Genomic DNA, 24,289 nt, shown 5'->3' with positions numbered 1-24,289 from the left:
GAATGGGATAATAAAAGGTATGTCATTAATTCAGAGAAATGCTCAGCTAAGCTGTTCAGGACCATTAAGATAAAATGAGACACAGGGAGTTCTTTCTGTGCATATCTATACATTGTATGTACTTATGTATGTACAAAATGAAATATATGTATATGTATATGTAAATATGCGTACGTTGCTTTGATAATTGTTACAATATACAAAATTTTCATTTAGTTTATTTGCGCAGTGCCAACAACATGTCAGGGTAAACAAAAGCACCAACCACACCCACATGCAGCGGAGCAGGTACACATATGTACAATCTAACATATGTGGGCGAATATCTAGTTTACCTACACATGCATACATCCTTATACATATGTATATACATGTTTGTTTGTCATTTATCGTATATGGTATGTTCATCTATATATAAATTATACATATGTTGCCTGACACAGTTGCCGTTGCTGTTTGTTGTCATTCAAATCTCAGCAACATTGTTAATGAACTTTTAATGACTTTCTCTGTACACAAAATATTGTCCCCTAGCTGGAAAAAAACTACCATGTATATAGAATTTCGATCCTCAATGATTCAGTTTCAAACTAATCGCATTTTGTTTTTATGCAACACGCATGAAATGGAAATCCGTAGCCAACTTTCATCAACTATGTGCGATGGGGACAACTGGCACGAGATACGAGTAGTAATTAATATGCAAAATTTGAAGTGCCTGCAACAACAACACCAACTACAACTGGGCAAACTTGTTTACACGTCACATCACACCGAATGTGGTAGGTACAATATTGGGGGAGAGATGTTGTCTATGTCTCTAAGCAAATCAAGCAGAAGACACAAACACACGGAAAATCTACATTTCACAAAATTTTAAGTTAAGTTAAAGTTTTAGTTATCGTGATTAAGCCAGGATTCTACTATTAAACGACTTGCGAACTAAAGAAAACTACATACTAGCTCATTTATTCAAAACAGCAGAATATAAAATATTCGATTCCATTTTTGCCTCTTTAAATTATCAATGTAGGTCCAAGGGTTTAACTATCCCTTTATATGTATATATCAGAGTTGATGGAAAACTAGCCGTAGAAGCAAAGTTTTTGTTAGCAATCAATTAGTTTTATATTTTGGTTAATAAAAACTACAAATTATGCAAAGCTTAATAGCTTTAATAAGTATGTTTAACTAGATTTTATATGGGTCTGTTTAGATAAGCAACTTAAATGTCAGCAGAAATTCTTCTGATAGGAAAGGGTGTCATTAAAAACCACAAACAAGATAACCAGCCAGAAACCTCAACCGAAAACACAATTCCACAATGAATTCAGTTTAGTTTTTGCTCACTCTCGTTTATCAAGTTTATATTTAAACTCGAGGTTCTCGTTCGCGGCATCAGTCATCGTTAATCGTTCGCAGTGTTGAGAAGGTGCGTGGATATTCCGATCAGCTGTTTCATTTAACCAAATATACTTAAATTCAAATATATGTAAATTTTTTATATTTATATTGATCGTTTATCTGAATTGGATTTTGCAGTAAGAGATTTGTCGAAATGAGCGCCTCTCAGTGGGAAAACAATGAAGAAATCAAAATCTTCCGCGAATATCTACGCATACCAACAGTGCATCCAAATGTAGATTACAGTAAGATTATATTCTAATCTTTATGGTTTTGTTATAAACTTTGAAAGACATGTGTATTATATGTATATGTATTGTACGTCTGATATTTACAGCCGCATGTGTGGAATTTTTGAAACGACAGGCCGCCAGCCTAGATTTGCCCGTGGATGTGGTGTACCCCGTCAATGAGAAGAACCCTGTGGTCATTATGAAATGGCTGGGCAGTCAGCCGGAGTTGCCATCAATTATACTTAATTCTCACACCGATGTGGTGCCCGTCTTTGCGGACAAATGGACACACGGTCCATTCAGTGCTGATATTGATGCTGAGGGTAAGATCTATGCCCGTGGCTCTCAGGATATGAAATGTGTTGGCACGCAGTATTTGGGAGCCATTCGTGCTCTTAAAGCAAGTGGCTATCAACCAAAACGGACCATTTATCTCACCTATGTCCCTGATGAGGAAGTTGGTGGTCATTTGGGCATGAGGGAACTCATCAAAGGCGACTACTTTAAGAAAATGAATGTGGGTTTCAGTTTTGATGAAGGAATCTCTAGCGAAGATGAAACTTATGCTGTATATTATGCTGAACGCACTTTGTGGCGTAAGTAACCTCTGATCGTAATATAGTTTTCTTTCTTAGCGTCTCCTTTTTTTATAGATTTGCACTTAAAATTCAGCGGTACAGCTGGTCATGGGTCCCTCTTACTGCCCAATACTGCCGGCGAGAAGCTAAATTATGTTGTCAATAAGTTCATGGAGTTCCGTAAATCTCAGGTTAAGCGTTTGGCTGATGATTCCACAATTGATATTGGCGATGTGACCACTGTGAATCTCACTCAACTAAAAGGAGGCGTCCAGAGTAATGTGGTTCCCCCACTTTTGGTTGCAGTCTTTGACATTCGCATTGCCGTAACCGTGGATGTGGCTGCCTTTGAGAAACAAATTCGTGATTGGTGTGAGGAAGCTGGAGGCGGCATTGAACTAGAATTTGAGATGAAAAACCCAGTCGTAGAACCCACCAAGATTGATGCTACAAATCCATTCTGGCTGGCCTTCAAGCAAACGTTGGATTCGTTGTACGTATTTATTACTGATCGCTTAATTTTGGTTTATTCTGATTTGTCTCTCTCATCGCAGGGGCTTAAAAACTCGAGTTCGCGTCTTTCCCGGTGCCACTGACAGTCGTTATGTTCGCCATGCAGGTATTCCTGCCCTGGGTTTCTCTCCTATTAACAAAACACAGATACTGCTACATGATCATGATGAATATCTTCGCGCCGACACTTATATCCATGGCATTGAGGTCTACAAGAAACTCATTCCAGCTGTTGCTGATGCCTAGGCAACGATCAATTCCAGAAAAAGATGTGCATTTTATATTTGATATTTTGTTTAATGAAAATTATATGTAAAACTGTTATCTAGCAATACACTCAACATTTTAGTAAAAAGGCATTTAAATAACGTAACACAAGAATATTATAACTTAATGATTTTAAGCTTTAAATTGTCCACAAAGTAAGCGAAATGTTTATCTCTCAATTAAAACATTAAATGTTAAGGCACACAAAAACCGCAATAGACAACAATTGACTAAGCATAAACCACAATGCTCGAAAAAGGAATATTTAAACGCTGGAAATTGCAGAATATGATTTATAACTCATTGCACTTTTAACAGAGTGAGAGCTCAAGGTAATTGGACGACAATGGACAGAACTCAGTGGGAAAACAAAGAAGAAATTTCAATCTTCCGCACATCTAGATTACAGTAAGCTCCAATCTTTGTGGCCTGTGATAAAGACTTAGTTTGAGCAAATATTTGCATATCATATGTCTACCATTTACAGCCCCATGTGTAGAATTTTCAAAACGACAAGCTGCGAGCCTAGAACTGCCCGTGGAAGTGATTTACCCAGTCAATAAGACGGATCCTGTAGTCATTATGAATTGGCTGGGTAGTCAACCGAAACTGGGACGGATGCTTAAATGGCCAACAGATGAAGAATATTCAAAAAAAGAACAATAAATTAAACCAAATTCATAAAATTCTCCAATTAATGAAGCAGAGTAACTGTAGTTTCCAGTTGGTTTTGAACCAAAAGCCATAGTTTTGTTTTTCTGTGAGGAATTGTGAAATGACACAACAGACAAAAGTTTTATCCGAGAATAAAAAAGTTATATAAAACCACAACAGATAACACATGAAAATAGTGAAGACCACAAAAACCACAAAACCAAAAAGTAGACAAGTCTGATAAGACTTGAATCAAAAGAAAGATATTTAAACACTTGTCAAGTACAGCAACTAACACAGAGCACAGTAATCGTTGATCAGCGTGAAGGTGCGAATCTATGACAATGGACTCCAGTCTGTGGGAAAATAATGAGGAAATTCAAATATTCCGAGAATATTTGCGTATACCAACAGTTCAGCCAAATGTGGATTATAGTAAGAGATCAATAAAACGAAGGGATAACATTTAATAATCTATTATTTAAGCATCTTGTGTGGAGTTTCTGAAACGTCAAGCTGCCAGTTTGGAATTGCCGGTGGATGTCGTCTATCCAGCAGACCAAACCAAACCTGTTGTGGTCTTTAAATGGTTGGGCAGACAACCAGAATTACCTTCCATTGTTTTGAACTCGCATATGGATGTGGCGCCTGTGTTTCCAGAGAAATGGACATACGAACCATTCAGTGCTCACATGGATGCAGAGGGAAGGATTTACGCAAGAGGTTCCCAGGACATGAAATGTGTGGGTACACAATATTTGGGAGCAATTCGTTCCCTAAAAAATGGTGGCTATCAACCCAAACGAAATGTCTACATAACCTTTGTACCAGATGAAGAGACTGGTGGCGTTTTAGGTATGAAGGAGTTCGCAAAAAGCGAATATTTTAATGCAATGAATGTGGGCTTCAGCTTGGACGAGGGAGGCACCAGTCCGTTAGAGCGTTATCATTTATTCTATGCCGAGAGATTGAGATGGGGTAAGTGAAAAATGAGCAATGACATCATTAAGAATTGTAAGAAATACGATTATATACACATTCAAATTTCCTATCTTGTTTATTTCATCAGCTATAAAGTTTAAATTTAATGGCAAATCTGGCCATGGTTTGCTTCTATTGGCCAACACGGCAGGCGAGAAGCTCAGTTATGTTGTAAACAAACTGACCGAATTTCGGGACGGAGAAGTTAAACGGCTAAAGGAAAATCCTAATCTAAATATAGGCGATGTAACCACTGTGAATCTAACCGAAGTAAAGGGTGGAGTGCAAAGTAATGTGGTGCCACCCAGCTTTGAGGTTGTCTTCGACGTGCGCGTCTCTATTACTGTGGATGTGAATGCCTTTGAACAGCAAATACGCACTTGGTGTGAGGAAGCGGGGGGTGATATTGAATTAGAATTTCTGCATAAAGAGCCATTCGTTGGGCCCACTAAATTAGACGAGTCAAATTTGCATTGGGTGGCACTTAAGAAAGTATTCGATGAACTGTAAGTACTCAAAGACCCAAGTCGTTTATCAATAATAAACCAATTTATCAATTTTATTTTAGCAAACTGAAAATCCATCCCAGTGTTTGTCCCGGAGCCACTGACAGCCGTTTCTTACGCGAAAAAGGTATAGCCGCCATCGGTTTCTCTCCCATTAACAATACAACATTGCGTATACACGATCATGATGAGTTTCTGGGCGCAGATAAATATCTAGAAGGCATTGAGATCTACAAGAAAGCTATCCCAGCTTTGGCTGATGTATAGACAATGCAGATAAATATAATGAATTTTATCTTAATCTTAATATCTTGTATACTATATGCAGATAAGAAGTGTAAAGAAATTAAAGATAACATTGCCTATATAAGTTGCATTCACCAATTAAACCGCCAGCAAATGTGGCTAGACCAATTATAAGATTGAATCTTCATCTCCTTTTCTGAGTTCTTCCTTTAATTTAAAATGTTGCCGTCGACTTTGGAAGCAAATAAGGAAATACAAATCTTTCGTGAATACCTAAGGATACCATCAGTGCTTCCTGATGTGAATTATAGTGAGTGATTTCAATAAAATATATGTATAACTAGCAAACTTTAACTTTCTATAGCCGATTGTGTGGCATTTCTTAAGCGTCAGGCTGCTAGCATAAATCTCGCCGTCGATGTTGTATATCCTGCAAAGCAAACAAAACCGGTTGTTATCATGAAATGGCTGGGCAGCCAACCTGAACTACCCTCTATACTGCTAAACTCGCATATGGATGTGGTACCCGTGTTTCCAGATAAATGGACGCAAGATCCATTTGGTGCCCATTTGGATAGTGAGGGTAGAATCTTTGCTCGAGGATCACAGGACATGAAATGCGTGGGCACTCAGTATTTGGCAGCTATTCGATGTCTTAAGGCAAATGGGTATCGACCAAAGCGAACTGTCTACCTTTCCTATGTTCCCGATGAGGAAATCGGTGGTGTGGATGGCATGAAAGCCTTTGTAAAGTGTGCGTACTTTCAAAAAATGAATGTGGGCTTTAGCATGGACGAAGGTGTGGGCAGTACGAATGACACATTCAATCTATTCTATGGCGAGCGAACCCTTTGGCGTGAGTGTGCTAACCATTCGGCTGAAATCAAACTAAGAGTATCTGAGCTCAATTTCAGATCTCACATTTAGATCCAATGGCACTGCTGGACACGGTTCCCTATTGCTAAACAATACGGCTGGTGTGAAATTACATTATGTAATTAGTAAAATGATGGAATTTCGGGCCACTCAATTGAATTGCTTGAATGCGAACCAAAGGTTTAGCATTGGCGATGTTACCACTGTCAATCTAACCGGTTTAAGTGGCGGTGTCCAGAGTAATGTGATTCCACCAGTTTTTGAAGCCACTTTTGATATACGTCTGGCTACCACAGTGAATGTAGAGGCTTTTGAAGAGAGACTTCGTCAATGGTGCACCGAAGCGGGCGGTGACATTGAATTGATCTTCACTCAAAAAAATCCACATATAAAACCCACAACTTTAGACGAATCGAATCCATTTTGGGTGGCCTACAAAGCTGTAGTGGATAAATTGTAAGTCAATGTAATGTTGTACATAAATTTGCCTTCAAGGTATTTCAATTAATTTTTGCAGAGGCTTAAAAGTGATGCCCCTCGTGTGTCCCGGAGCCACTGATAGCCGATTTATTCGGGAGTTGGGAATACCTGCAATTGGATTTTCACCAATTATAAACACGCCCATTTTGTTGCATGATCACGATGAATACTTGAGAGCAGAAAACTATCTCGAGGGTATTAAAATCTTTGAGAAATTGATTTCAAGCGTTGCCAATGTTTAAATATATCTACTAACCCTTAAAATGTTTCAAATGTCTTTAAACTTTTCCTATTGCCGAAACTCAATTGTGTATGTATGAAAATTTCCTGTTCATGCATATAACGCATACGCCATGTTGTCCATGTTGACATCGATTTGACAGCATAGTCTTCAGGACATCAAACTGAGTTAGACAAGTGCTGGGATAGTTTTTTCGAAGTCTTTTTTTTTTGCCAGTTAGTCAAACAAAATAAATTTGAAGCCCGCTCACCTACACAGCATGGCAGAGCTAGTAAGTAAGTATATGCGGGCGTCCTGGTTTTTTGATGTGGTCTAGTGTGGGTCGAGGGTCAGGCAGGGGGTGCTAGGAATGCAGTGGCATGTCCCTGGCAGCAAATTGTCAAATGGGGCAGAGCTTTTTGGAATGCTTGACATGTGAGTGGTGCCAAGAGCAATAAATGATGCTGGGGTCGTCGAATGAATAATGGATACGTTTACCCAACCACCCCCCACCCACACACTCACCCACTCTTGCTCTCTGGTTGCAACTGTGACCCATGCGTGCCGATTAGACATGTTAATGCATATGTCAGGGCAATGAAATATGTATCGATACACACATACACACACACATACGCGCAGCGTACACAAAGGCTTAGGTCTCACATCTCTCGCCTGCAGCTTTGTATTGCCGGCAATTATGACAATTTATCAGGCAAATGTCACTTTGCTTCAATAACAATAGGCAACAGGGTGGCACTTATAATGAACATGGTTGGGTGGCAATCAAGATCGTTGATGGCTGGTCTTCGTTTGCATTCCGCATTTTGAAATGCTTTCCACGCAATTAACACTGACCATTAGTGGAGGGTTTGGTGTCGTCAGTTTGGCATAATGACTGCAAAGCAGCCCGTTACCGTTACCGCCAACTTAATGCATATCATTTTTACTTTTAATGAGCTGGCAGCAGTTGGCAGCTCTCCCACCCCCCGTATCACCCACTTCACTCTGTCTCTTCAGCACTCTTTTTTTTCTTTCTGGGTTTTGGTAAAGTGCACTTAATGCCGCAAGTTTTTTTCTGCCCACCTGCCATGAACCCAACTTGAAAATAAGTTTGCATATTTTCGTTTTCTTTCTTTTTTTTTCCACCAAGAGCATGACTTCTTTTGCATTTTAAATTTTCCAAGCCTTAACTATATGTGTGTGTGTGTGTGTGTGTGTGAGTGCGCGTGTGCGAAAAACTTTGCCAAGTTTTACATTTCAATTTTAATTTTAATTTCTTTGCCCTACACTCGACGATGCAAACTTTAAGCCGCGAGTCCTGCCAAAAAGGAAAACCTGAGCAAATTTTTAATGGCACTGCTGCACACTCACACTAATTAGACATAGCAAAAAAAAAATAAACTTTTAACATCTTGCCTTTAAAGCAAAATTCTGAAATTCGCTCTTCTGCTCTCCTTGTCCCCCCAAAGTAGGCAACAGTCTTTTGTTTGGAGATTTTTTCTTTCTTGTTGTGTGCTTTCTTTTCGTTTGGCTTTTTTATAAGCATTTGCATAAACAATTTTTATTACCTATTGCCCGCTCAAAGTTTATGACGAATAAAATCTTACAATCAACATGAAGAACAAGGACAAAACAACAACACAAGTCGAAAATATAAAAGAGGAACGAGGAAGAGAAAATTCGTAATTAAATTCAATTCACTTTTGCTTGCTTGCCTCTGATGTGGCAAGCTGGTTGTCTAGAGGCACACAACATTATGGCCAGGCAATTAAAATTCAAGATTAAACGAGCTTCAGCTTATGTCCTATCGTCGTATGGTAGTATCCTGTGAGGAAGACGTGTTTGTACTTGTGTTTATGTGCGTGTGCCTCGTGTGGCTCTGTATTTTGCCTGGTTTGGGGGCAACAAAGTGTTTTTATGTGTCACAGAGGCAAACTTGAAGATGACATTGAAGACAAGTCCTGTTGCCCAATATTTATACAAATGCACAGTGGTTAAGTGTCTCTAATTGATCATTATAACGAAATGACAAGGATGTGCCATGCTATCTCCAAAATTCTCGTACTTAAATATAATATGTAGTGAAAATAAATCTATTGTTTTGAAATTAGAAATTCAATATGCCATTTTGAAGACAATTTCATTATATTTACGTCATCCATAGAAATCATGGTCTTAGTGATCAAAAAGTTATAGCAAATTATGTTTGCCAATTTCACTTGATGTTGATTTCTTTTTCGGAAATTTGTTTGCTATAGACATTGTTAAATGGTAACTACTTGGATCTTATATTTTTTGATCTCTTTAAGAAGTCTAAACTTTAAGAAAGTCATAGACTTATTCTACTAACTTTACCTCCATCACAGAAGTACTTAGCGTTACTCTTTTTATCACTTAATGTAGAGTTTTTCATGCAAAAACCTTAAACATGCATTTCCGAGTATTTCTATTCTCTACAGCAACTGAAAAGTATCATTAAAGTGTAAGCACGCACCATGTAAGTAGATGTGTGTGTGCGTGGGGGTGGATGGGTGTCCTGTGTCTATGTTCTTAGTATCTCATCTCGTACATGAGCTAAATAAAGTCAATTCAAGTCTTGCTGTGTACTCAGCATGGCGCTTATTTCAGTGTGTGTGTGTGTGTGTGTGAGAGAGAGTGTGGTAAATTATTTATTTTGTCATTAAGTTAAACTCTAAGCCGCACAGAGTCACACTCACACCCATGACGCTCTACTTAGATAAACCAGGGCAGCAAAAATTACGCAAAATAAAAAAGAAGAAAGAGAGAAACTAATTAACTTGTTTAGCACCAAAAAGAGAGCGCAAGCGAGCAACTTAAGCTTTAAGCGTTGCTGCTGGCAAACTAATGAGCTTGCGTGTGTGTGTCGTTAAGAGTGCCTAGAGAGAGAAAGAGGGACAGACAGACAGAGAGAGAGCGAGCCGCAGTGCACATAAGGTAGAGAGAAGGAGAAGGAGCTAAGCTATTTCTTCTAAAAAGTTGCGCCTGATTAAGCCCTTGTGGCCCCCATATGCTGGGATGACAGAGAGAAAGTGAGCGGGGGGAGAGCGATGTAGTCGCTGAAGCGTGCGTTGCTTTGTTGCATGGCACAAACTTTATTGCATACGCAGAGGCGCTAGATGAGACCATAGCGGAAATGGAAATGCCGTACCCAAGCCAACTCAAGCCAAAAAAAAAAAAATAATAAAAAGAAAAACAACTAGAAAAAAGAAAAGCCAACACAGCACAACATGAAATGCAATGCAAACTTTCAACCCACCCACTACACACCCCGCTAAACCAACTTTGCTCCCCTTTAACCGATTTTGCTGCTGCTGCAGTCAGCGCATCAACGCGTCGCGACTTTGCGTCGTCTCTGTATGGCCCAGCAATTGCAATTTCATTTCCGTTCTTTCCCTTTTTATTTGCCCCATGCTTATGTGTCTAAATGTCTGTATGTATTTAGGTAGTTATGTATATTTCGCAGTCACAGTTTCGTTTATTTTTGTGCAATAAGTTTCTTTTCTGTTTCTGTTGCACAGTTTTTGCACAGATTCACAGCCAAAGAGAGAGAGAGAGAGCAACAAGAAGAACAAAATCCTGTACAAACTACCCTACTGATGATGCTGCTGTTGAAGAAGACCGCTAGAAAGCATAGCAATCTAATTGAAACTGTGCGGGCAAGTGTAAGATAACAAAGTGCAACAGGAAGTGGCAAGCAGCAAATGAATTTGCCACCACAACAAAAAACAACAGACAAACTTGCATTAATAAACAATTCATTGGCCAAGTCAAAGCGAACAAGAAGTTAAGTTATATATGTAGGCTAGATAAAGAGTTCAGGAAGTACAAAGCTTCTGACCTTTCTTTACCTATCACTCTTGCTGATTATAATAAGATAAGTCCTTTTTCTCGGGTTTAAAAACTAAGACAGGTAAGCTTAGAGGCTTTTCATATTGCAAGCTCAATGATTTTGCGACAGCGTTACTATCGCTGTAAAGTAACGGGTATAAAACCCACAATTTCAGTTATAAATTCCACTGCAATTGCTAGATAGCACCTGCTCTTTATTATCCTGTCTCTTTCGCCACTTGTCATCCCTTTAACCATTTTTATCTTTATTATTTTTACGGCAAGTTCATTGAGTACTTGCCTTGTCTTGCCTCTGTCCCCACCTTTCGGCTTCTTCTTCAAGTTTAACGACTAATTGCAACTTGAAAAAAGTTTCTGTCACTTCCTTTGGCCCACTCTGGCAAAAAAAAACTTTCGAAATCTTTTCATCATTTCATTTCATTTTGTGTTTTTGTTTCGTTTTGTTTTATTTTGCCTTCGGCTACCCGTTTCGTTTACATTGTTTGGTTTTGGGGACGAAAAGAAGGGCATACAACAACATTGCGTATACGCAATATTATTTTTATAAACTTTACACACAGACAGACAAACAGAACTGGGATCTATCCGCTTTCTTTGGAACTTTCAGCTCCAGAAGACAACTTTCGTTGACAATTTGTCAGAGATTTTTGACTATTTCTTAAGATGACTGCTGACTTGGCAGAAGAATTTTTTTCTGGCTAAATTTGATAACTGCCGGAAACAAAACTTTAGCTGGCAGTCACATTTTGTTTTGTTTTTGTGTATTTTTTTTTTTTTTTTTTTTTTTGAAGAACATAATATTCCATCTTGGTCTCAATTTTCTTAAGCGCCTGCACAACTAATTGCATAATTTGTATGCAGCTTTTCGCAGGGCTAAAAACTTTTATATGCAACGCTTTTAGCTTTAGCTACGTCTGAGGCTGGCTTGGCCATTGTGTTTGCCTTTTATGCCGTAAATTATTATCATTTGCCATGTCCATGTGTACGTGTTTTTGTCTGTGCGTGTGCCAGACAGAGATGCAAAAAGAGAGAGTGAGAGCGCTTTTGGTTTCGTCCTTAATATGGCCAACGTGTTACTGGCTTTCTTTCTTTGCCAAAGTTTGGTAACTGTTATTATCTGTTTCTGTCGCCGGGCTCGTTCTTACATTTACGGGTTCCACCGTAAAATTCGGATATCTGCATGCGTGTGTTTGTGTATCTGTAAGAGTTATCACACACAGGCACACACACACACACACACACACCATTACATGCAATAAACTGACAGCCAAAGTAGCGAACGTTATAATTTATTTATGTAAATGCGTACACACACACACACACGCGCGCATTCGCACACTAATACATACTCGAAATAAGACCTTACTCTCTGTTGAGCTGGCCAAAACTTTTATGCCAAAGTCGTTCGGTTTAACAATCCTGCCGCATCCCTTTTATCTTACTTTTAATTTGCTCTCTGACACCTTAACATTCGAGAAACGAAATGAACTTTTTATTTTTTGCTGTAGTAAGCTCCCAATAAAATGCAAATTGTTAAACCGATCAGTCTGATTTTCGTCGGCATGAACGGTGTAAAATGTAAACTACTATATCTATATAGAAAGGTTGAATCAGATCACCTCAAATTCTACATACATTTTCATAAAATTAATGGTTTAATTGTTCTTTTGGTTTTGCAAAAAGTATTTAGTTTCGATCTGTTCTAGAAGTTATGAACTTTAAGAACGTTTGTTTCGAAATTAGTTTTACAAAACTTTGAGTTTATATGGGCCAATCGAATCAATCATCTTAAAATATAATAAAGTATCAATTCAAATTTTAGAATTGTTGCCGACTTATTCCTTTTGTCTCGATTTAACTTTCGATGTAACATTCTTCGTTTAAAATTTCCAGAAGGGTGGACATAATTTAGCTAAAGATAGATGTAAGTTTTAACTATTTCCAAACAATACTCTCTATTAAGAAAACAATTAGGTTATCTTTGCTAAAGTCTTAAAAAAAACATACAAAACTGCCAAGTAATCAATATTCTGTTGGCCAAACATTTCCTAACTTCATTTGCTAAACAATTAATATGCATAATTTGTAAGTAAATTTCTGTGTGTGTGTGTTTTGGTTAGCTGCTCGAAATCTCTGCGCAAAATGCTGTCAGCAGACTAACCATAAATAATGACAGCTTAACAGGCTCGACACTCGCATTTCTCGTACGCTCTGACATGTGCTTAGCCTAATGCCTGTCTCCTTGGTTTGTCTATGTGTTTGTTTCCCTACGTGCGGGTGGGTGTGTGTTTGTTTGTGTGTGTGTGAGGGTGTATCGTTGAGTAATTGACAGATCCAGGCGACAGATGCTTGTTCGATTTCCATTTTGCAAAGTGAAGAGAACCGAGAACTAGAGAACCACATGGAAACTCATTAGTTTTGTAATATGCCGGACAAGGAAACTGGGCATCATCTGGCCTGGTATTAATTAAAAGTTTAAATATCTTTTTTGCCTCATATGAAACTTTAATATCTTGTACATATATTTTTGGTTAAAAACTAGCAAGATAAGGCTTAATTTTGGTCTGGTTATATCTAGAAAATAATAAACTATGATAGAAGGGGTATAGCCTTTCTCTTAGTCCCTGTTAGTTAGGGAAAACTAAACTTACTAAACTTATTTTTTAAATTCTTTCAGTCTTAACTATATTTATTAACTGCAAACGAAAAAACAAACGCTTTGAAAATTTAATATTTCTCTGGCAGAGAGGTTTGTTTGGAGAGTTAATATACACAAGAAAAGAAAAGGGACATATTGAGGGATTGAGTGAGAGGCCAAAGTGTTTTTTATACATATAATCAGTTAAGTGGCACACACACACACACACAGACACACTCTTACATATCCTGCATGTATCTTGGCAGGAGTATGAAATTGAAAAATGAGTTTGGCCAAGTTTATGTTATAGTTTTCGCTTTTTGATGCCATCGATGTTGGGTTTTATCAAGGCAGCAAGCTAATTTGTCTTATTTCGTTGAGAGATACACACACACACACATAGAACCTAAGGTTCAGGTTCGACAACTTATGCTTTTAACAAGATTTATAAAGCGTGACAGCTGCGGGCTGAGTTGGCCAAGTTCGCCACTTTCTGTTCATTCTGTGTGCTTTGTTTCCGACCCCCCACCCCAACAGGCTTAAGATTGCAGATGCATGCACAGACAATTTGCTAATGTGACTGTGTGTTGTATGTACATACGTGCAGGTTTTGACTTTTGCCAATACGAATGAAATTAACAAAGAGAAGGACGAAAGTGGCAAAGGATACAACATAGAGGAACCCAAAACTATGATGCCCAGAAACCAGGCCAGGCAGTTGGGTGTGGCAATGAAGTTTGTTTTGATAAATTGTTACAACCTGTTTTTAGTTCATAATTTCATCTGGATCGGACTGCAGCTAATGGGTAAATTGCAGCTGTTGAAATTGTGTGAAGAAAATTTCAATGGAAATTCATATTGCAAATGGAAGACCAATCTATACTAAACTGTTTGTTAAATGTCAACCTAAGCCCCAAACTAAGTAGTTAGGTGCTAATGCCGAGATCAAATAGCCAAATGATGCGAATGTCGTTATCGTTAGCTTTTACTGTCATTTTTATAACTCCTCAATCTGCCTCATGTGTGTGAGTGTGTGTGTGTTCTCCTAGTTAGCCTTCTCTTGAAAACTCAGGAAAGTTTTTCCACTGTTTGTGTGTGTGTGTTGCCAATTTATGCAACAGTTTGACAACATAAAAAGTTTATTACATAACTTGCATAGTCATAAAAATGAATCTGACCAATGAAAGGTAGTAGATAGGGATTGCCTGAGTGAGGGTATTAAGAAAAGTGAGAGGGCTTACCAGAAAACTGGAGAAAATCAAGAAGAAGAGGGAGGGAGAGAGAGTGAACGAAACTGTAATTTGCACACATTTTGATTTAGTTTTTGGTTTCTCGTCTGTTCCCCTGTCTGCTACCAACTCTAAGTGGCGCTTATACAAAATTAAGCATATCAACTTTATGTCTGGCAGCCATTTAATACATACATATAGATATATATTTACAAATACAAAACATATACGTACACTTAAAAAATTAAGGAAAATTTTTCACAACTCACTTGGAAAGAAAAGGTATTTCCCTACTCTTGGAAGTAGTAAAACTTTCGATTTTATAGATTCTTTTATGCTTTATTTTATCCTTTTTGCCAATTTAGTTTCTCTCAGTGTAGGTTCGGTAGAGTTTTGCATATTTTACGCACTGCATTATGGGGCACAAGAAGAAAGTATTTCCATTGTTGTCAGAGCTGTCGACTGTCTGGATTGTCAGCCCTAGGCAAATCTGCTTACCATTTTTTTTCTACCGTACACAAGTACATACATACATATATTTTATTCGTTTTTCTCTCTTATATTCGCAATTTTGCAGAAACTTGCAAAAAAAAAATACAAATAAATGAAAAAAAAGATGGAATAAACGAGAAAATGCACAATGCAAAGATTTATTTTCTGCTGACAAACAGAGGCATCATTTGTTCGTAATTGATGGATAAGAACATTTTGCCATTTCATGCCATAGTACGATTTCCATGTTTGCCCGCCTGATTATCAGCACACACATACACACAAATGCACAAATATAGTTACAATTGGCAATAAATAAGCCTGGCTTATATCTTAGCTGACAGTGCGGACAATTTCTAGCAATTGAAGCTAATTTGTTATACACACAAGCACACACACATAAATATCCATGCATACATACATATATAGAGCCTACAAAATGGACATGGATCAAAATAGAATACGAAATGAAAATGGATATCTATAGCCCATGCATAACTCATAAAGGACGTGATTTAGTTGTGTGTGTCTGTGTATCTGCTTGATTAACGGAACTAGTCCTTCTTCTCTTTTCTGTTGCCCACTTTTTTGGGCCTACCCTGCCATTTCCTAAATTTTTTGTTGCCTACTTTTTTGGGACAAGTCGTATTGTAACCTTTACCAAATGTTTAAGTCGTCAATATGTAGGAAAAAAGCCGTGCAACGCAGCTGCTAACCTATAAAGTATCACGCATGTCTTTGCGCGGCCATAATTTGTGTAGTCTCTGACATAACAACAGGATATCTAAAAGTTGGTAAGGCATACCGAAAGTATCGAAAGTTATTATATTATTTATATTAGGTAAGATTGAAGAAGAACAAAGAAAATGTCATTGCATCAGTTTCTGTTGAAAATAATACCGAATTATTACGCATGGAATTCAACATAAGCTATCAATTATTCCACCCACACGTGAATAACTTGGGATTACAATTTTATTGGTTTTTCCCCCTCTGCTTTATTTCTGTTCTGTTTGTTTTTCTTTCTGACACATCCAATATATCTCTCTCTCTCTCTCTCTTTTGGATGAAACTTTTCAATTAAAAACAATGTGTCGTCTGCCTCCCTGAGTGAAAACTTTTCAAATAATTTATGCCATTTTCCAAATACTTTGCAAGAAAGAGCATAAAAGTTAATGTTGAAAATCAACAAAATGAAATTCATGACCAAAAATGTCAAAGCTAGAGAGATAAGAAGATGTATGTATATAGATAAAAAGAAAAAGTGAAAGAGAAATGCAGGGGGAAAGGTCATGTAGGCCAACAACAATAAGTATATATGTATGTATGTACATACATACGTATACACGTTTGTATGTGTGTATATGTATGCGATTAGCTAAATCCAAGAAAGACAGGAAAATGGAAATACATAAGTGAAAGACACATCAAAGTGAAAATTTAAGGCAAAAGGCAAAAATTGAAGCTGAAGCTGTAAATTGTTTTTTATTGTTGCTGCTGCTGCTGCTTCTGTTGTTGTTGTTGTTAAGGGGAATACTGTTTAAAATTCTGCGTATGTGGCGTTTTGGCAAAAATTTCAAAAAGTGCCTTTTCTTTTCTATGGTTAACTTTTTCGGGGTTTCTTTTTGCCAATAATTTTGCTTGAAGGCCGCTCGTCTATAGTCAACACATGTGTGCGTGAGTTCGAGTATATGAGTGTGTGTGTGTGTTTGAGTTGTGAGTGGAAACGTTTAACGGCACCCACACACAAACACAGACACACTCAATGGCATAAGAGGAAATGAAAAGAAATAAAGGCAAACCAAATACAACAAAAATAGCCAACAAAAAAGAAAAAGAAAGAAAAAAAAAACAAATACAGAAAGAAATAAGAGAATAGAGAAAGAAAAGCGCAAAAAACAATGCGACGACGACGTTGCGTCTGTGACTAACAGTCTTTGGTGGCATATAGTACCAGGGACACCCCGCAACCTCCAGTGGCGGATTTATGATTACCAATTTAGTTTTAAAAACAAACACGTTTGCTTGTGTCTAAAAGGTTCTTTCATTTTAATAATCAAGAGTTGCAAAGTTCTTTTTCCTTGCAAATTTAGAATTTAGAATTAAGAATTTAATCTTTTAATCCACATTGGACTGATCGTACAAATATAGTATATGGTATATAATAAAATCAGCGAAGAACAAGTGAGAGAGACATTTAGCCGGCTATAAGAATTGAATTGATTTGATTTCTATTTTAGTTTTTCCTATTTCTTGTTTAAATACAGAATATGCTTTTCTTGTAATTGGCACTTAAAGTCCAACTATTGGGAGAGTAAAGCAAGAAGTTAAATAAAAAAGGCAAATTACTTGCAAATTGTATAAATACTGACCTCCAAGATTTGCTTTAAAAATCCGCTACTGGCGGCTACATAAAGTATGCAGAAGTTTTGAAAGGAAAGAGGAGCCGATGCGTGAGGACAGACAAACTGAAAGCAGCTTAGCCGCTTACTTCATAGTTTACGCGCTGCCAAATGCTATTGATTTTTATATTTTTCTTGTTGTATTTTTGTCTTTCTCTCTCTCTGGCTTAGATTTCCATTTGCTCTGGCCTAGGCAAGGTGCGTGCTGGACTTCAAATATCTGCTACTTCTACGTGGAGACCATCTACCAACTAGTAGCTGGTAGTCAGAACAAACTACTACAAATCGGATTTGCGTGAGTAATTGGCACGGTGGATGTTTCTTTGGGCCAGGTAAACGTATTGGAAAGTAAAAAAGAAAACACACACACTCACACCCACCCACAAAAACAAAAAATAAAGAAACAACAACAAGGAAGCGGTTTGGATGTTTTGGGTAGGTAGGAAGCCTAAGGAACGACAACTCAAGGAGAGGAACAAAAAACGCAACTTCGTTTATGTAGAAGGAACTTGGGGCAAATGTCAGCAGTCAGCTTAGAATGTATTAAGAAAGACACAGACACAGGCGCTCAGGTTTGAGAAACGAAGACAGTAAAAACGACGTCACTCATTCTGGATTCTATGGCTGGCTCAGCCATTTGGGGACTTACCTCATCGATAAACTCAAAATCACCGCCAGTTTCGCCAACATATTTCTTCTTCTTGGCCTCGGTGCTGCCAATCAAACAGGATGACATCAACACCAAAGCCAGACAAGCACTGGCAATCAGTGGCAAACGTTTCATGGCTGATAAAAGGCGCTCAGGAAACTGCTGTTGGAGTTGGAGTTGGGAGACAGGCGACGACAACAGCGACAAAAGCGGCACTGAAGGAAGTGCGTTTACTGCTACGGTTCGTTGACAAGTTCCGCTTTCGGGCGAGCTCTGCAGAAATCACAGAAGCCTGGCAAATGTTAATTGTAAGAGTCCACCCTATACTATGTGGGTATAGTATGGAAATCGGTCTAGTGTCTAGTGGAAAACTACGGACGCCAATAAACGATATTATATACGTAAACGCGGGCGCACACTCACACACTCACTGACGCGGTCTTACACACACACGCACTCACGAGCACTTGGAGTATTGGTCCTTCGATGATGATAATGATGATGCAGTGAAGCCGGAGACACACTGATTCGGTTTCGGTTGAACTGAAGGCAACGCGACCAAAATGTAAACTGAGTAGCGTGAATTTGAATGGCTGCCGAGAACATAAGCATTGGAATTTTGCGACACAGAGAGCAAGTCCGAGGAAGAGAGAGAGACAGAGAGAAAGAGCGAGCAGGGATAATGCAAGAGTGGAAGAGAACACTTAGGGTTGGCATGGATAAATTAATATAAATCTTCAGAAAACAGTTTCTTAGAGAACAAATTATTGAATTTTCTATAAACAAATGTATGCCAAGATACAAAATTAGTTTCAATATATAAAAATAGCAATAAAATTTTTTAGCTAAAGCATAGGATATAAACTTTTTAAAGGATACTGGAATCACACTTGGTTTTCTTTCAGTGTATTTTATTGCGCATACGCAGTGACTGCTCCAACATTCGCTCTCACCACTTGACTGGCTCTTGCCTGCCTAGCCAAGCCCTTCCAAGACTGCCACCACCAACAAAACGGGCTTACCCACTACAACTACTACAAACTACAACTGCCTAGCGAATTAACAAAAATCGATTTTCCTCGACACACAGAACACACACTCTCTTACTGTCTCGACTCGTTCGTTCTCTTACGGCCGCATTAGCATCCTCTCTTCTCTTGGACGATAAGTGCTTGGGCCCAAGCAATGGCAATTTGGCAACGGGTCGTGAACCTGCCAGTGGCGCCTAATGCGGCCCAACATCCCAAATGGACTTAAGTTTTTGTTGGGCTGTTGATTTTTATGTGGGAAAAGAAGCTTGGCCCACTTGGCCGAGCTATTGCTGGACGGGAAACCCCGCAAAACCGGTCGTTTAACGCGTCAGCATCAGCGCCTTTTAGGCTGGCCAACAGTAGCCTCTCAGTCGTCGCTTTGTCCCAGCCACGTCCATGCGAGGACTCCGACCCCGTTCCAGAACCATTGACTATGTCAGTTTCAAATTAATAGTCACGCACACACACACACAGAGTCACATAGGCGACGCATTGGGGCGTTCAAGTGAACCAAATGGAGCAGGTCCGGATTTTAGGCCGTATTTGTTTTGTCCTTTTTTTAATTATAAAGATCTATACAAAAATCTTTCTGCAGTTAAAAGTGTTCTCTACATAATAAATAAGAACTGTGATTTGCAATACATGGAGTGGTCGTAAATATATACAACATTGAACTCTACGACATCTTAATCCGTCCCTGTGTGCGTGCGAGTGTTTGCCTACTTTCGTTGCCCTGCTGCTGTTCCTCTATTATAATGGCATCATTGACTTGTGCTTTGATGGCTGCTTTGGCCTGATCCGCCTCTCATATGTTTGCCTATGCTCTGCCAGCGCCTCCACGTCATGGCCTGTTTTCCCCCGTTTTTTCTTTCAGTGGTGAGCCCAGGCTGGCGCCGTTTGGTGTTGTTGCTACGGAAGCTGCCTTTTTTGAATATTCCACTCACACTGGTGACTCCTTCAGCTCCGCCTCTTTGCACTTTGGTCCCGTAACTTGCCAAAATTTGCAGCTGGTCAGGGGAACTTAAAGCCCAACTCAACTAACTTTCTTTTGCTCTAGTTCCCCTTTCTTTTGCGAAAATTTTACTATTTATTGTTGATTCTCAATCAACAAGTCGCACATTATGAACATCCAGTCACTAAATCTATGTCAATTGTATTAAGTTTTTCATTTCTTTGGCTAAAAACTATTTAATTACGACCGTGGGCCTTAAAGATTTCATCATTATACAATTCTCGTTACATCATTGCAAAATAATTACATTTTGATACGTTGGAAATAATTAAAGAAATAATCAAACACAAATTCAAAACAAAATATATAGATTTATCTGTATGGTAATGTATAGACGATTAATATTAATTTTTGGGTTAGTTACAAGTCTTAAATGCTTTCTACAAAAAAAAAGATGAAAAAAACAAGAAAAACTCAGAATCATAAACATGTAAATAAGAATGAAAATAATAATTTTTTTTTTTTTTTTTTGTTAGTTTACGGCAGCTGCTTTGTTCACTGGGCCTCGTATAAAAATTGCTAATGCATAATTTTGACTAAGCACTACTTATAAACATTATTTTTTGTGTTTGTTTGATTGTTTGTATAAAAAAAGAATACTCTCTGTATATCCCAAAAATGGGTTGCCATTCTTATTCTTTTTAATATAATGGCTTAATTTTATGAATATGTTGAGTTGGTATTTTTGTGGCTGGAGATTCCATTGTTGCATTTACAAATGAACTTTTAGAGATTCCATACGCGCTACAATGCGACGACGTAATTCAGCGAATCTAAAAAAAAAAAGATTAAACGATTTATTTAAACTCGATTTAATTTCTATTTTCATATATGTATCTTACCTTTCCTTTATTTTGGCCACTTCGCGGGCCACTTCCTGATCGTAACGATCCAATATGGCACGACATTCGGGTAATGATAGATTCAAAAATTGAGCAACTTCGTTACTATAGAGATTAATGATTGAATAATTAAGTTATGTGTTTGTTTTGGAGGCTTGTATTATGTTTTACCTGATTTCATCAGTTTTACGGGCATCAACCAGAAATAGACGAGCCACATCCTCATGAGGTCCCAGAGTGACACGTGTTATTAGAGGATATTCATCATCACGCAGACGCTTCTGCTCGCCATTATCACGTACTATGAAAAGTGAGAAATTCTCTGGTGGACTATCCACTTTATATTTTTCAAGTACTAAATTGATTACTTCCGGCGTGGTTACTAATGAAGAGACCCACACAGACATTTGAGAACCATAGGGCGGTGTAAAAAAGGAAGTCTCTCGATTATAATAGTGTCCATTAATCGAACAACGACGCTTCAGTTTAGTGCGGGAACTATAACGGAAATACTCGCACATTAAAATCTTATTATTTTTTTGGAAATATTACAAACCCTTACCGTCGGTTACCACTGCGTCGCTTGATGGCAGCAGCTCCACTTCGCGGTGGTCTTCTTAGAACCACACCATCTTCAGTCACATGCAAACCAGGCTCAGTAGCACCAGCATCAACAGCATCACCACGTGCCGATTTCCCCTCTGTGGCCGTATAGAGCTCCTCCGTTTGGGTAAGCTCGTCGCCAGCAACAGCTCCACTATTAGTTAGAGATTCGCATTCACTACCGCCAACACCGCCCTTCTTTTTAGGATAACAGTTCATTTGAATTTGTATGTAACGCGGTGGTACATCACTCCGTCTTATAGTGGCCAATCTTTGAGGCCTCAATGTGGCATCATCGTCATCGTCGCTATCCGAATAGACAAAACAGCTTGGTCCAGATTTAGAACGATTAATTCCTTTTTCAAACAACTGGCGGCCAGGCTGATGTGAAGGCTTTGCCTGCTTATCTGATGCTGTCGTTGATGCGGCCGAGGCCGATCCGCTCTTTTGCAAGGCATATTTGCGTTGCGATGATCGCGATGGCGAATCTATGCTACTACGCAAGTGGATGGTGTCATTTATAAAACTGGGATCAATGGAACGCAGAGCATGCTCACAATTGAAACTTTTGCTCATCACGGAATTCTCTCCATATAATTTTAGGGAATCGTGTATGCGAGATGGATCGATGGGCTGGTTGCGTTTTAGCGTTCCTTCATTGGGTTCCTGAAACGAGTTAGCACCATTCACATAATCCTGATGTACACTCCGCTTAAAATCCTCAAAGTCCATCGGCTTAAGGGTGGCATCATCTGAGGTTTCGTAGTTGGTTGCGGCACTAGTGTCCAGTGTGGTGTTAGTCGTGCTCACAGTTGTTGTATTTTGTGTGTTGGTATTAGACGTTAACGATCCAGTTGCAGTCATAAAATTATCCGTACTGGTACTGCTTGTTGTTGTGGTAGTACTGTCAGTACTGGTCTTTGTAGGAGAACTATCACTGGAGGACAGCGAAGAAGATGAGGGAAGTTTAACGGGCATGGTTTCATAGATTTTATCCTTGTCATTGTGACGCCGTTCCACCTGCAAGAGTTCGTCTATGTCATCCCAATCCAACTTTTCTAGCTTATCCAGCTTTGAAGGCAACGTGATGGACGCGCAACTGGTGCTACTCGTTATTCCCTCCACCAAGGTGCTAGATGATTCCGTTGTGGTGTTAGTATCCTCATCTTCAAGTCCGTTAACAACCACTTGGTTAGCCTGCCCCTGTTGTCCACTGGGCGTTGTATTAGCAGAAGCGTCTTCCGGTGTAGTGGGTAACTCAGAAATCTCATTAAGGCTGCATGAGTCAAATGTCATGCTTTCTGAGAGCGAAACATCGGTTGAAATTGGGTCCACATCGCCGGTCGTTGTTGCTGTCGTCAGTGGGGCCACAGATTCACTAGCCTCCTCGTTCTCCTTGTCCGAGCTGCTGTCCTGTTAGAGAAATTATTTTATAAAACACAAAAAAACTATATAAACTTTTCCTTCTTACATCCGCCGCTTTGGACACGCGACAAGAATTTCTCTTGCGCACTATAAACGTTCGCTGATCATCGTCTTCTTTTAGATGAATCACTCCTTGTACTCCCCAATAGACTCGCAATGCTCCCTCCAATATCAAGCGGTTATTCACCTCACGACTGCGTATCTCAAGACTTTTATTGTCATAAAATTGATTGTAGACCTTTAATTTGGATTCCAGGTGATCACGTGGCAAGGCGGGTCCATTGACCTGGCCACCAGGTGGCTTAAAGCCAGTCTTGGCGGCACCATAGCTCTTGTGTGACTCAACACGCGTTCCATGTCCAAACAGCTGCGGTCCAAACAGAGCACCATAACAGGGCACATGACAATAGGGCACTCCCTTATGCTATAGAATTTGAAAAATAAAATACAATTTTAAGTTACTGATGTAATTTGCACACTATCATTCATACCTCTGCATGCTGGCCTGGATTTAACCTTTTCCCGCACTCTTCACACCGCAAACATTCTGGATGCCAATCATAGCCAAGAGATTGTTTACGTTCCGCTGGAAATAAATTATTTTAATGTAATTTAAACAAGTCCAATGTGTGTTTGTGTATGTGTGTGTGTGTATTCATATGCAAGTGCATGTTTGTATATGTAGGTGCCGTGAGTGGGTGGATTTTTGATTATTACCGAAGAAAACAGGTTTGCCGCACTTATGGCACTTCCACATTCCGTTGTATATTTTGGTGACGTAAATTAAATGCAAATGAATTGGCAAACAAAACAAGAAAACACAAAACTGGAGAACTGAAGAAGACAAAGGGCAAAGTAAACACAGGGAGAAAAGGAACTAGAGAGATTCGAATTTCTTGAGCTTTCACTTGGCCATCATTTGGCTGAAAAGACCGCAATATTCATTGTTTTATAAATGAAACTAGCACTAGACACTTGTAAATGCCCAAAGCAAGGCATGTACGGTGGATATAAATCAGGAATTACACAAAGAACAGCACCAAAAAGATAGTAGAACTCCTCGCTGGAATCCGGAAAAATGTTTTGCCAGTTCCCATCAGTGCTGCCGAAATTTTTCTAGCAAAAGTAGCTAAAC

The 24,289-nt window shown here is 38.8% G+C and overlaps 5 protein-coding genes across 6 annotated transcripts in view; 3 read left to right on the top strand and 2 right to left on the bottom strand.

Annotated features, from left to right (window-relative positions):
- The window catches only part of Cow (Proteoglycan Cow), a 42,398-nt gene extending 23,601 nt beyond the window's left edge, over positions 1–18,797 (bottom strand). For both annotated transcript variants that reach the window (XM_068297124.1, XM_068297125.1), the window contains exon 1: positions 18,242–18,797. In XM_068297124.1, coding sequence (XP_068153225.1) covers positions 18,242–18,376 — 135 coding nt within the window. In that variant the 5' untranslated portion in view covers positions 18,377–18,797. The remainder of the gene's footprint in view (positions 1–18,241) is intronic.
- Positions 1,366–3,109, top strand: LOC137582206 (aminoacylase-1-like). The gene is made up of 5 exons (XM_068296664.1): positions 1,366–1,432; positions 1,543–1,649; positions 1,742–2,233; positions 2,291–2,708; positions 2,770–3,109. Exons 2-5 carry the CDS (start codon positions 1,559–1,561, stop codon positions 2,972–2,974), a joined length of 1,206 nt encoding a protein of 401 aa, XP_068152765.1. The 5' UTR covers positions 1,366–1,432; positions 1,543–1,558; the 3' UTR covers positions 2,975–3,109.
- LOC137581948 (aminoacylase-1-like) lies at positions 3,939–5,506 on the top strand. The gene is made up of 4 exons (XM_068296364.1): positions 3,939–4,084; positions 4,136–4,627; positions 4,719–5,136; positions 5,199–5,506. Exons 1-4 carry the CDS (start codon positions 3,988–3,990, stop codon positions 5,401–5,403), a joined length of 1,212 nt encoding a protein of 403 aa, XP_068152465.1. The 5' UTR covers positions 3,939–3,987; the 3' UTR covers positions 5,404–5,506.
- On the top strand, positions 5,551–7,002 carry LOC137581947 (aminoacylase-1-like). The gene is made up of 4 exons (XM_068296363.1): positions 5,551–5,692; positions 5,747–6,238; positions 6,297–6,714; positions 6,776–7,002. Exons 1-4 carry the CDS (start codon positions 5,602–5,604, stop codon positions 6,978–6,980), a joined length of 1,206 nt encoding a protein of 401 aa, XP_068152464.1. The 5' UTR covers positions 5,551–5,601; the 3' UTR covers positions 6,981–7,002.
- Positions 18,798–20,575: 1,778 nt separating the features above from the next.
- Positions 20,576–24,235, bottom strand: Rassf (Ras association family member). The gene is made up of 7 exons (XM_068297485.1): positions 23,872–24,235; positions 23,646–23,740; positions 23,201–23,578; positions 21,689–23,142; positions 21,298–21,624; positions 21,127–21,231; positions 20,576–21,057 (listed from the first exon to the last, which is right to left on the bottom strand). The coding sequence occupies exons 1-7, from the start codon at positions 23,909–23,911 to the stop codon at positions 20,997–20,999; spliced, it is 2,460 nt and encodes an 819-aa protein (XP_068153586.1). The 5' UTR covers positions 23,912–24,235; the 3' UTR covers positions 20,576–20,996.
- Between the last annotated feature and the right edge of the window lie 54 nt (positions 24,236–24,289).

This window comes from Drosophila tropicalis, unplaced genomic scaffold, assembly GCF_018151085.1.
Source record: "Drosophila tropicalis isolate 14030-0801.00 unplaced genomic scaffold, ASM1815108v1 contig_859, whole genome shotgun sequence".
Lineage (NCBI taxonomy): Eukaryota > Metazoa > Arthropoda > Insecta > Diptera > Drosophilidae > Drosophila > Drosophila tropicalis.
This window is presented reverse-complemented; position numbering and strand designations above follow the sequence as displayed.